Source organism: Oreochromis niloticus, linkage group LG22 (assembly GCF_001858045.2).
Source record: "Oreochromis niloticus isolate F11D_XX linkage group LG22, O_niloticus_UMD_NMBU, whole genome shotgun sequence".
Taxonomy (NCBI): Eukaryota; Metazoa; Chordata; class Actinopteri; order Cichliformes; family Cichlidae; genus Oreochromis; species Oreochromis niloticus.
The window spans coordinates 30,546,801-30,559,547 of NC_031985.2; the positions used below are offsets into that span (position 1 = coordinate 30,546,801).

The window sequence follows — 12,747 nt, forward strand, 5'->3', positions numbered from 1 at the left end:
ATCTTTTTTAAACACAATTATTCCAACATATTTGTCTCCATATGTGTTCGAGATTATTTTCTGAAAATGTTATTGATATTTTGGCTCCAGTCTGATTAAATTCTTTTTCACCCATACTATAAACAGTGTATATATTGCTACAGATAGCGGTAATTTATAACAGTATATCATTTTAACTTCTTTCCACATGTATAATTTTCCCTTTGTCTTTTCCTCAATTTTCATTTCATTTTGATCCATTTCCATGTTGAACATAAAAACACATAAAACCAGTTTTATATATATAATAATTCAATACCAGGTCCAATAACTTGTAGATGAAGGTGGGGGAAATGATCATTAGGTTAAAAATAATACATAAATAAATAAATAAATAAACCTATCAGAGACTTTGCAAAAAGTGTAAGTGTGGTTAAATGAACAATTTGAATGAAAACAAACTCACTGGTCAGCTCAGCGCCTATAACACATGTGCCAAAAATAGTCCGGGGGCCAGAAACGGCCCAGCAAAGACTTCAATTCGGACGGCTGGACATCTTTGCAAAATGCGAAGGAGAGCATAAATTTTGGACTTTTAAGTACTTTTTAAAAAAAATAAACTTTACAGGTTTTCCTGTTGATAAAGGCCTCCCCTATTGCAGTTCATACTACACCAACATAATAAAGTAACAGTAAACAATTAAATGACAGAAAAGTTCTTTTTTTTTTTTGTAGTATCTACTATAGAAATTCATGGGTTTTTTTTAACTTTGTAGCAAAAAACTCAGCAATTTTCTGAAAATAATATAAAAACCTCGTGTTTGATAAATACAGGTCAGTCTCAGCAATGAGCTAACAGAACATTTTTTCTGCAGCGCATTCATTCCTTACAGTTTAGACCCAAAGAGTTTTGTTGACAGATTACTTTACTACAGTAACATTTCTCTATCATGCAGGAAAACCTGAGAGGTACTATTTAAATTGCACATCATTTCCTTATAATTAGATCACTCTGGGATTAAACATTTAATTCAACTTCTTTTCCCGCTTATAGTATGGGGAGCTTCACCGGGCCGGCCCCTTAAAAGTTCAAATTGGGCCATATGTGGTCAATGATGTAAAACGTCTTTGACATCCCCGATCTTAAAGGTCTGAAAGTCCACGGACTTCTGACACTCTGAAAATGAGGCACAGTGTCGAAAAATGTCTGGATTTCCTGAACAGTTAATGCGGCATTTTTGGAAATCCACCTCAACTTAATATCCACCGTGGTGCTGTAACTGAGGCAAAATTACACACATGCTCAAAACACAAGCATCACTGACCAAATATTTATAGAAGCATCAGATAAAAGCTTGAGTCTAGAAAGTCAAAGCTAAGTCAGTTCTTTTATTTAACAAGAAACAAAATATACAGAGCCAGAGAAAAGTACTGCAAAAGACCAAAAAACCCAACAAAAACAGAAACATCTTTGGTTCCTTCTCATGGTTAATGAACCTCCCAGTCCACTGTGGGACAGGAATGAATCTGTCCTACGGGACAATGGAAGAGATTAGGTTTGTCATTGCGATATCAGATGAAAATGAGTCGTCACTCTGTTCCCAGTGCTACATATTACGTAGTACACAAGAATGTCAGAAGACACGTGTTCAATGGTCCATTAAGAGGCGGTCTAACTTTTCCATCTGTATTCACATCGGCTCAGTCGGTGCATCTTTCAAGAGATTCACAACATTACGCTCAACGTCGAAACAATCCGGTGTAGCTCAAGTGTGGGCCAAAAGGAAAAACAAATATATATGTGTGTGTGTGTTCCTCGGTGAGATGTCATGTGTGGTACAGCACATCCATGCAGGACAGTGGATATAATGCAAATACATTCTCAGCTGAGTGCTTGTCAGATCAGACTGCCATAGAATAAAACCAAGACACGAGCGTTGCATAGAGGTCTTTGAACATTCAACTGGAAAAACTGGATTACAAAGTACTTCTATCACACACACTCACCATACACACACCAGACAACCATGGAGTTTAAAGAGGTCATTACTGCAGAGTGACAAACCCAAACAAAATTAGCAAAAAGCAACTGAAGACATAAAACTAAAACTCTTTAGAAATGCTCTAAACTAATGGCGAGTACAGCGTGCTCTGCCAGATTTCCACATTTCAATGACAGAGATTCATCTTCCAACAATGCAGACGGACCAAAAGTTCAGGAATGCAACGATATTGGAATATTGACAAGTAAAATGATTCGTCGATCAGTGGCTGATATTAATCTGCTGTCACATCAGTGATGTGCTGCCTTAATTTTCAAAGATAACATGCTTAACTGCCATAAAATTGCCATTTTAAAGATCAGTATGACGCTTTAATAAGTGGGACTCAAATTTCAGGACCGAAAAATTCAAGAAAATGATTGATTTTCTTCTTTTATGACTGGAACCTGCTAAAAATATTGTGCCTGATGCTGCTGTTAAGACTTCACTTGAAAGAAACACATAAAGTGGGTTTTAGGATAAACACTGACAATCAGCGTGCAAACTGAAGCAGACTAACTGGACACACACCATTCAGCCTCTGACTCTTGACACCATAAAGCAGGTTGGCTTCATCGCACACAGCAGTGTTGCTGTTGTTGCCGGGCCGACTGGACCGGAGGTGTAGCAAAACAGCACAAAACAGAGGCGGTCGGTGGAATTACATGCACACTAGTAATGAGGTTAATACGGACATATATTTTGGAGTTTTCAGCTAATAAAATACTATTTATTAACTGTCAAAAAAACATGATGAGATCTGAAGATGATGCGACAAAAACCTCTGGGCCTGAAAAATGTGAACACACAAAGTGCCAGAAACTGCAATTCCTCCTTAAACTTGAATAAACACGTTTCCAGCCCGGGACAACAAATCCCTTCATAACACCACCATGACAACCTGTTATCCATGTGAATCAACGCCTGCTCTGACCGACACAGGGAGCTGTAGTTAATCGCTGTTTGCTAGGTCAGCTAATTCAAGTCACTGAGCTGGACAGCTCCACCATGTCTGTGCTGCTGGGACCTTCTGGAGGATTTTATTAAATGAAATTAGTTTGTAATCTAGTTTGAAATTCTACTATTTTAATCTGTTGCAGGCATGTGTGCCTTTGCTTCGCACCCCTACAATTTATGAATGCATCTCGCTAACCAAGCTAATTAATATTAGCTGTTAATTTAATATTTCCACCTTCTTGTACAAAGATGAAAGGTCACTTCTGACTTTGAAAATCCAACACAGTCACGGCCAAAACACTAAATTTGAGGCTTTTAAATGTGACTTAGAAACCAAAGGGTGGCCACTGTTTACATACAGTCTAAGGGCAATATTAAGGCTCTGAAGATTATTTCAAAGATGCTATTATAATCAATATGTTAAATATGGATAGAGATGTTTCTGGAACTCTCATGGTGTGATTTAAAGCAGGAAATAAACTTACTGAGTACTGAGTACAGGAGTACATGTGTGAGTTCAGAAACAGAAAGGAAGAATATGGCAAACTTCAAAATAAGGGGAACAAACTCGAGAGTTAGAAATGAAGAGTCAGAATGATAAAAACTGGCTCTGGATCTTAGGAAATAGAATGAACAAAGTGATGTAGTTAATGTAAATTTATTCATACGAGCTTTATATATACTTTTAATTTGCTAAAAAAGCTTTGATAATTTGTATATACAAATTTAGATGTGTTAATATGACTACACGGCATGGTTTTATGTAGTTATGGTGGTCCTTTATGTCATCCTGGGTTTCTGTTCATTGATCATTTTTACACATGTTGACATTAATATGTAGATAATAACTTGTAAATATGATCACTATCCTTTGACTATAGTGATTTCTGAAAGTATTGTAATAATATTAACTTGCGTGGCTGATTAGTCGCTTCCTGTAGATGATCACGCTGGATAGATGCTAATAAAAGCCATGAAAACCAAATTACAGTGCATTATACATTCACAGTAACTGTGTGATAGTGTGCATGTAATTACACCAGCAGACTTTTGCAGAAGATTCTGGGAGATTACAACTAAACCCTTCTGTCAAACGCTGATCTGGTATTCTGGCCTCGTACATAAAGGTGTGACTTTGCAGTTTGTTTCCGTCCCAGTGTTTAACACGGGCTCCATCCAGCAGAGGAGTAGTGGCTTGCAGGCTGGTGGCTTATCTGTGGGTGGTTTGAAGAACGTGTGAGCAGTGCTGCTTCATTCCTGTGCCTGGACAGGCTGAGTGTTTGCCTCTTCCAGCAGGGTGTCTGTGTCCAGCTGTGGCTCACAGTGGCAGGAGTGGGAGCAAGAAGAGGTGGAGGCGGTGGTGGTGTCAGGGGCAGGGCAGGTGCCAGGCTCCAGCAGAGAGTCTGTAGGTGGTGGAGAGGGGGAGTCAGTCCCTGGGTTGGAAGTGGGGGCTCCCTCTGTGCCGCCGCTGAGGCTCTGGACCTTCTTGTTCAGCTCATTCCGTTCGACTTTGAGCGCCCGCCGGAGCTTCTCCAGCCGCTGGACTTTTCCCTGAAGTGCCTCAAACTCGCGATCCCGAACAGCTTTCTGTGAACAAACACACATCCGGACAAAATTACAGCAACTGTGCTCTCAGATTTTTAGCCATCTGTGCATTGAAAAACAGAAGATTCCAGTTTCAGCTGTAAGGAAGCTGAAACATCGTCGTGTTGTCACAGAAAAGATTCACATTAGTGAGATTTTTGGCTTATTGTATCCATAACACAAGTAAGCATGGATCTGTTTAACATCCTAAGAGAGACCCAAAGGCGGTGACATCGTTAGGACTCTGGACTGAGCCACTTATGAAGCTGTGATGTCGTAACTTTGCTGCAAAACAAGATTTGCAGGTTATTCTACGGTTCATGTGCAAAGTCACCAAACTTTTGGTTTGACTGGAGATTTGACGCATCCACTTCCTACACCCACACCTGCTTATAACATTTAATAGAATCACAAATGAAAATAAACACTGCAGCCATAATAAACTGTCTATGTAAGTTTCCACTGTCTAGAACCGTGGCTTGAAATTTTAAGGTTAGGTCACAAATGTGATAGTCTGTGAAGCAAATGTGATGTCATCGCAGCCTGTAACCATTTATACTGCAGCTTCATGCCAATTTCACTGCAGTCTTATCATAAAGTATAAAGAAACAACACTAGAATACAAATAAAGGAGGTGAAACGACAACAAAGCTCAGCTCAGCTATTGTAGCATCACTTTTAGCACACGCCTCTGTTCACAAGGGTGACCAGGGTGAGCATAGAAGAGCCAATAAACCTCGTTTTGCTCTGCAGCTCAAAATAGTGGCACATACTCCACTATTTATGTGACATCCTAAAATAAACTAGCTGCAGGTTAATTTGAGGATTGCCCTTCATCTTGCTAGACAGGTAGCAGCGACTGACCCTTCAAAATAAAAGCAAGGATGTTGTCCACTTGTATACTAGCTGCAGGTGGGGCTGTTCTCTAAGACAGCTGAAACGATATACAGATTTTTAAATAGCTACACTATTCAAACACTGGTTTACAGTGTCTTAACAGCAGACACGGACACAATAAGCACAAACCAGCTTTACCTCCTCCGCCATCTCCAGCAAGGCCTTGTTGCTGCTCTCCCACCTGGAGCGATACATGGCCGTCTCCTTCTCGAGCTTTTTGATCTTTTTAGTCATCTGTAAGCACAAAGAGAACAAGACTGTCACCGCAGCCGATAACCACGGAGATGTTTCATTCTTACACCTTCACGTTAGTGGAGCCACCTCACCTTCTCCATCTCCTGCTTGAAAGTGGTGAAGACCTCATTGCTCTTGGACAAGGTGGTCTGAAACTCTTCAAACTTCTCCGTGTACAGTGATAACTAGTGAGGGAAAACAACAACATTATTTAAATTCTAAAGTCAACCCGAGTTCAGCTGAAAATCTGAAAGGCTGATGGGAAACCTGCTGCTTGAGGTGAACTTCCTGCTGCTTCATGAGCTCACACATCCTCTGGGATTCTACTGCTTCTTTTAACAGCTGTGGAGGGAGAAAACAAAGCCAATGTAGACTGACTGTTGCATTTGTGTGTAGACTCAGTCTTGTGCTTGGACAGTGTGTATTTATTTTAAAAAGAAAAGGATAATTACAAAGTCTTTCTCTCTTTCGTGGCGGTCCTCAGACTCCTTGAGCAGCTCCTGGGCCTGGTGCAGTTTTGCATCCACCAGCTGCTGCTGCAGGTCTTTGTGCTTCACCACCTTCTCTATGTGCTGGTGGGATTACAAGATCAGAGAGGCGAGAGCTTCAAATAACTGAGGACTCTAACCAAGCGGGTGAAGGAAGACACTGCCTACTTACTTCTTCGCGGAGTTTGTACTGTTCATACAGTTTCTTCAGCTTCTCGGCGAGCTCTGCGTTCTCCTGTCGGAGGCTGGCGTTCCTCTCGTCGTGCTGCTGCATCTGAGTCTGGATGTCGTTCAGCGTTACCTGGAAATGAGAAGTCACCTCCTTCCTTTTCTCCTCCTCCAGCCGGGTTCTTTGCATTCCTTCCTCCTGCAGAGACATGATGTTTTTTTATGTGATCGTCAGCTTTACCCTCCAAACTGTTTTCGCTTCATCAGTAAAATAAGACTAAAGTTAAGGAGTCTCTGTACATGTACATTGTGTAAACATGTAACAGATGGAGGACAGGGTCTGTACCTTGAGTGTCCGGTTGTGTCTCTGCAGCTCCCTGCAAAGACTCTCCAGCTTGCTGCGAGCAAGGATGGCCTTGCTGTGTTCGTTCCTCAGGTTGTCTTTCTCCTGGACCAGCTGGTTCTGCTTCTTCTGCAGCGCCCTCATCTGCTTCTGGGTGTTTCGGTGCTCTTCCAACTGTAAAACACACACACGCTCTTTCAGGTGGGACACTGCCAAACTAACATTTATATCTTTTTATGCAGGACGCTGCCTTGCTTTCCTATAAGACACGACAGGACAAACTTGCCTTACACACTTTCAAATGTAAGAATAGTGCACGCAAACAATATGATGCTTAGCCTGTTTTTTTGTCCTTAGAGACAGACTGGAAATTTTACAGCAGTGAAAACGTTGCTGTAAATATGTTCTGAAGTATTTGTTATTATGTTAACGGTCACAAAGACGTTTACAGCCAAAGCTACAAACTTCAGAAGAACTACTCACCAGTTCAGCATACTTCTTACAGAGGCCTGCGAGCTTCTCCTCGGGGGTGCTCAGTGTGTTTAGAGTCTGCATGAGAAGTGTGATCTCCTTCCCTGCTCACAACAAAGGCAAATAAAAACATCAGGATGGAACCTCGGCTACCTCACACAGACGTTAGCAGCTTTTTAAACTACAAACTGATGGAGGAAAAATACATTTCCTTGACACTTTTTCTATGAGGACATAACATTTTTAAGAGATAGGCCAATTTACAGAAGACAGTGTAAGATACTTATTTGTAGTGGTAGCAGTAGTGAGGCGGGATGCACATGTGCACACGTGCATGAATGAAGAAGAAGCAGCAGCAAATCCTGCATATGTTTGGTCTGCAGCACTGCTATTTTAAAAGAGTAGATTAGAATAAAAGGCCACAGATGTATTACAGGCAGCACTTTTACAGTGAGCCGAGCAGTTTGTGGTGTTTTATGGTTTTAGTCACATTTCAAAAAAAACTGCAGAGCACAAGCTCAGCAGTGAACACACACAGAGCTCTGTGCCATCACAAATCCACTTATTTTTCTAACTTCCCTTAGATATAGAATCCTTCACTTAATACACTGAAGCATCTTTAAAAATAAATCTTTTAATGTGACTCAGACAGACCTGACAAAAATGTCACAGAATCTCACAGAATGTCTGAATCTCACATTGTGTCGTTCAGGTGCCACTAAGTGTAACACGAGATTCTGTTACTCGCAGCTGTCTGTGAGTCACACAAATGCAGGAAAAACAAACAAGAGTCATGAACAAGTTTACACAAACATTAAGTCCAACAAGACATTAACAATATGGTATCTAATGTTTTGTGTCCCTCTAAACATATCACAGATGAGCTGCTATATACAAATTTCAGGTTTGTCGAGCAGACAACAGCAGCCCTTCTCTGGATGAATACTGCTGCACTACATTAGCACTCTCAGTTTTATACAGAACAGCTGCCTCAGCCTGCAACATCCAACACAGTCCTCAATGATTTCTGATCAAAGGCCCGTATCTCAGATCATGTTGAGTCTGCTTCTCTTTGACCTAAAATGCTATGCTGTTATTAAAAAGATACACAAATTCTTTATCAGACCTACTCGTTTTATATCGCCTGATTTGCATTTCTGGACTGTGCTGGTGATTACCGAAACAAAATGGTTTTGTGTGCAGTCATAAATTTGCATTTTTAGTTGATTACTCACAATCTTTCCACTTGGATCACTCCTTGTGCAGGGCGCTCACGCTAATTTCTCCCACTTATTCCTATAAATCTGGCCAAAACACTGAACACACTTCCCCCTCTTACCTAGACCCTTCACTTTTTTCTTCTCCTGAGTTTTCTTCTGCTGCTTTCCCACACCGCTGTCACCACCATTGACTTTGCTTTCCTCTGGCTTGTCATCTTCCCTCTCATTGGTCAGGCCATTGAGCTCTGGGCTGTGTGACTGGCCGTTAGCTAAGGCGCTGGCGTCGTCTGAAATGCTTTCCCGACAGTAGGTGCTAAGGATGTCCTCCAGCTGCCGGCTCAGCTCCTCTGCCATGTCACACTGAGACAACGGAGCCTCTGCAGTTACACAGAATGGAGGGGAAAAAAATGACTCTAGCTGCTTTTCTTCTTCTAAAGTCAAATATGTTGCAGTTTGGTTTTTCAGTTCATAATAAAAAAAAAATTTTTAAAAACAGACAATGTAGAATTCGACAAATATAACGAGAGAAATATGAAGCTCACTCCCTACAAGACCATGTCAGAAATACTCCTTTAAAACAAAAAAAAAACCAAAAAAAAAACACCTAGATTATCAGCTCAGCAACAGTTTAGAAGTTTAGACAGTTTATTTACAATATCTTGAAAATAAATGAGAATCTTTAATTGATTTGTGATTTTGAGATGCTTTTAGGCACCGTCCTCAACCACGACGCACATCTGAAGGCCTGTGACTGGCGTTATCATCACAGATGATCACATGGTCAGCGTTTCTACTTCCTAACTGTCACTTTGGCCATGCTGGATCTCACTTAGCAAATTAAAGGCTTAAGAATAAGAAAAATGAAACAACTAATAATAATAACAACAGCAAGCAAACTATTCTAAGCAGTGTAGAGTCTGCAAACATTAGTGGTGCCAGCATTATAATATGGAGCCGGAACCTGCTATTAGTAAATTCTGCCAGTAGACTATCATTGTCCGTATCTGCTAACACTGCTTATGATGCGTGCATCTAGCATGGCACTGAAACTGATGCAGAAGCACTTCATAGCTGGAGCTTGACAACTGAGATGCAGAAAATGAAAGAGGCACTGAGCTTTTTGATTGTATACTTTGTCATACTGCTGCTAAATGCTGTTTGTCTGCAGAGGGTCTATTGTAGGGTCTACCTTACAATATAAAGTACCTTGAGGCGACTGTTGTTTTTCACAGCAGTATTTGAATTTATCAGTGAGGGGATAACTTTTCCTCAGTATAAAAAAAATAATTATCCTAGCATCAATATCAGGACTCACAAATGTCAGAAAATTCCTGGAGGGAGACTGCTGAAACTATCGGAATGGACGTGAAGGAATGTACACTAAGAGGGAAAACTTCCCTGAAAAAAAATTGACCACAGCAACAAGCGAGGACCCAGGAGGCACTGCATGTGAAACACCGGGACAAGGCCCTATGTTAATTAACAAATAATGCATCAGCACCAGCATAAATGCACTTACATAGGTTACATCTTAGGCTCTACAAAGATTCCCCACAGAAGTCTAAAGCAGGCCGGAGAGTGCAACCCCCCCACAGCTTGTAGTGGGAAGGACACACTAACTAAAGCACTGGATCATATGTTGCTATTAGCAAGCTTCCTTGCTTCAAATCAGAATAAGAACTATCACCACCAACTCCCAGGCCAATTAGGTAGACAGCAGATGAATAATTTTCAAAAACGAAAGATTTTAGAGCAGGAATTTCTAAACTACAACAGTCAACTGAAAAAAAATGTGTATGTGTGCCTCCTCCTCTCACAGGGACTAAACAGGTACATGTACCCTTCTGGCTGGCAGGTTAATCAGTGAAATAGAGAAAAAAGCTCTACTCCTACATCTTGGTTGCTTGGTAGACATACGCATGCACAACTGGGAAACAAGATGACAAACTTGAGTCACAAAGACTGATGATAGGAAGGTTTTAGCCTACTATATAATCTAGTCCAGCTGGGATTGACATGAATTCAAAGTTTACCTCCCCCTGCCCCCTCCTCGCCCTGTGGCGGTGTATCCGTCTGTGGTGTCTGTGGTTCAGACTCTTTGGGGCTGTTGCTTTCCAAGCTGTCCTTTGCAGCTGCAGGTGACTCTGTCCCTGCTGCTGCAGCTGTGGGTGGAGCATTCTCAGCAGCCTGAGTGGTGGACTCTTCGGTATCTTGTTTTTTCATCTCTTGTTACCTGTTACAAGGAGAAAAACCTGCCATGGTTAGCTCAGAGGGATGGAATGTAATAACAGCAAGTAGACTTATTTATTGAGCAACACTTAATCGTCAGCGCAAATGAGTCATAGAACATTAAACGTAATAAAGTTTCTCTTTCCTAGCCTAATAAAGCCTCGGCTGTATGGGGACACAAACAAAGTGGCAGCAGCCGAACCACAAGCGAAATAAACCTGTAGTTACTCCTGCTAGCTGTGCTCCTGCGCAGTGCAGTAACGTTTCCTGATGGACTTGTTTTTAAGTTTTGGTTTTAAGACAAGCTCCGCACGATTGGTTTGGTGAAACCTGAACTTTAGCCTGGAAATTCATATCCATTTCTATCCTCCAAACATTAAAGAGTAACTTTTTTTAGCTGCTTTCTTTTCTACCGTGCCCTGTCCCCATTAGCTTTCACTTTGCGTTAGCTAGCAGAAGCCGCCAGAAGCAGCTAAACTAGCTTACACAACTGCCAGGTAGCCACTGTGAGCTCGTATATATCGGGCACAAACTACTAAAACAAGAAGGCACACTACACTGCTACTTGCTTATAAATGATACATGTTGTTTACAGGTAATATACAACTGTTTACCTTTAGAGTCAAGGAGGAAATTGCTAATGTGTCTGTAGGTTTCCTTAACAGCGTGAGACAGAAAAAAAAAAACCTCACTTCCGGTAATAACTTTGGGTTCTTCTTCTTCTTTGAGGTTTATTGGCGCTCGGCAAACAACTTGTTGGTGCTTTATCGCCACACGCTGATCAGGAGGGTCAATTACAACGTTACAAAGCAGCCCCTCAGTCAAATTAACTAATGCTGAAATTAACTAATGCTTAAATATGGCGTGATAACACATTTACTGATAACATTTTCATCGTGAGCTTTTCAATAAATTGAGTTATTTCTTCCTATATTTCTTATAGCATAGCATGTGTTCTATTGTTTTCTCCTATCCACAGTTGTAACTCTTGCCTGTTTTATGTTTCCCTATTTTAAACAGTGCACGTCAGGGGTGTCAAACATAAGGTCCAGGATTAGCCGGACAAAGACCCACTGGGTGCATTTGGAAAATGTGATGAAAGACATGAATTTTTGGACTTATAAATATAATTTAATACATTTCGCAGCTTTTCTTACCGATAAAGATCTTCCTCATGGCTATTTTAACTACAGCAAATTAGTTAAATAACAGGTATTGACCATAGAAATTGTAATTTTTTTTTTTTACAAAGGGTCCACAAAAAAGGTCATGTTCTGTGAATTACCAGAAACTTTCTGTTTCTGGACCATCTGAGCTACAACTGATGTTTTTTGTAATTTTATACATTTACTTCTTATAATTTAAGCCCAAAGAGTCATACTGAAAGACTGATTACAGTAGCATCTCTTTATCACTGAAAAACAGATATTCAGATACACATATTATTTTTATTAAGATGTCCAATTGATTAAATAGTAGTTCAATTCGTGTACAGAAGGGGGATTTTCACTGGTTTGTCCCACTTAAGATGAAAATAGAATGAGTTTGACATTCCTGGTGTACGGTTTAGTTCAGGGTGTAAAACGCTTTTACAGATGTGTCCAAAAAGCAATTTCTGATGTTTCTATAAGTTTTCTATGTGTAGTACCTTTGCTTATAATTTTAAATAGAGGTGTCAACATGATTCATGAAGGGGTTATATATAAAATAAAGAAATGAACTGTATCTTTAAATCTTTAAATTCATTATAACCAATCCAGTCCTTTTTGGTCACAGTGTTTGCTACTCTCTTTGCCAGATCTCTCTGGAAAATACATTTTAATGTCAGTCAGATGCTTTACCAAGCAAAGCCACTTTGCCAAAAACTAATTGCAGCTTCTACCTTGTGACAGGAATGTCCTCTCGGGCTCAAAATGACTTGATGTCATTCTGCCAAACATGTGTTTGCCACATGTTTGGCAGAGCATAGGCCAACATATCATTTTAAACCAACTTTATTGAAAGTTGCATTGGGATCAAACACCACTGTGTACTTTTTGGGAGTAACAGACAGACTGAACTTAGATCAAAACTCACCATATATTAATAGATTTGTTCAATCATTTTCCACCCAGTTTTTACAATAAAACCCCAGC

General features: G+C 40.4%; 1 protein-coding gene across 1 annotated transcript; it reads right to left on the reverse strand.

Annotated features, from left to right (window-relative positions):
• Window positions 1–1,348: 1,348 nt before the first annotated feature.
• On the reverse strand, window positions 1,349–11,366 carry txlna (taxilin alpha). Its single transcript, XM_003443811.3, has 11 exons — window positions 11,227–11,366; window positions 10,417–10,616; window positions 8,503–8,760; window positions 7,176–7,267; window positions 6,696–6,866; window positions 6,354–6,548; window positions 6,146–6,265; window positions 5,961–6,035; window positions 5,786–5,878; window positions 5,598–5,693; window positions 1,349–4,565 (listed from the first exon to the last, which is right to left on the reverse strand). The coding sequence occupies exons 2-11, from the start codon at window positions 10,604–10,606 to the stop codon at window positions 4,230–4,232; spliced, it is 1,626 nt and encodes a 541-aa protein (XP_003443859.1). The 5' UTR covers window positions 10,607–10,616; window positions 11,227–11,366; the 3' UTR covers window positions 1,349–4,229.
• Window positions 11,367–12,747: the final 1,381 nt, after the last annotated feature.

Excerpts from the sequence above, each read along its gene's own strand:
- txlna (XM_003443811.3), bottom strand. The coding sequence starts at position 10,606 with ATGAAAAAACAAGATACCGAAGAGTCCACCACTCAGGCTGCTGAGAAT. Across the intron at positions 7,268-8,502 it reads GAAAAAAGTGAAGGGTCTAG|GGAAGGAGATCACACTTCTC; the intron begins GTAAGAGGGGGA and ends TGTTGTGAGCAG. Across the intron at positions 6,867-7,175 it reads GTAAGAAGTATGCTGAACTG|TTGGAAGAGCACCGAAACAC; the intron begins GTGAGTAGTTCT and ends TGTGTTTTACAG.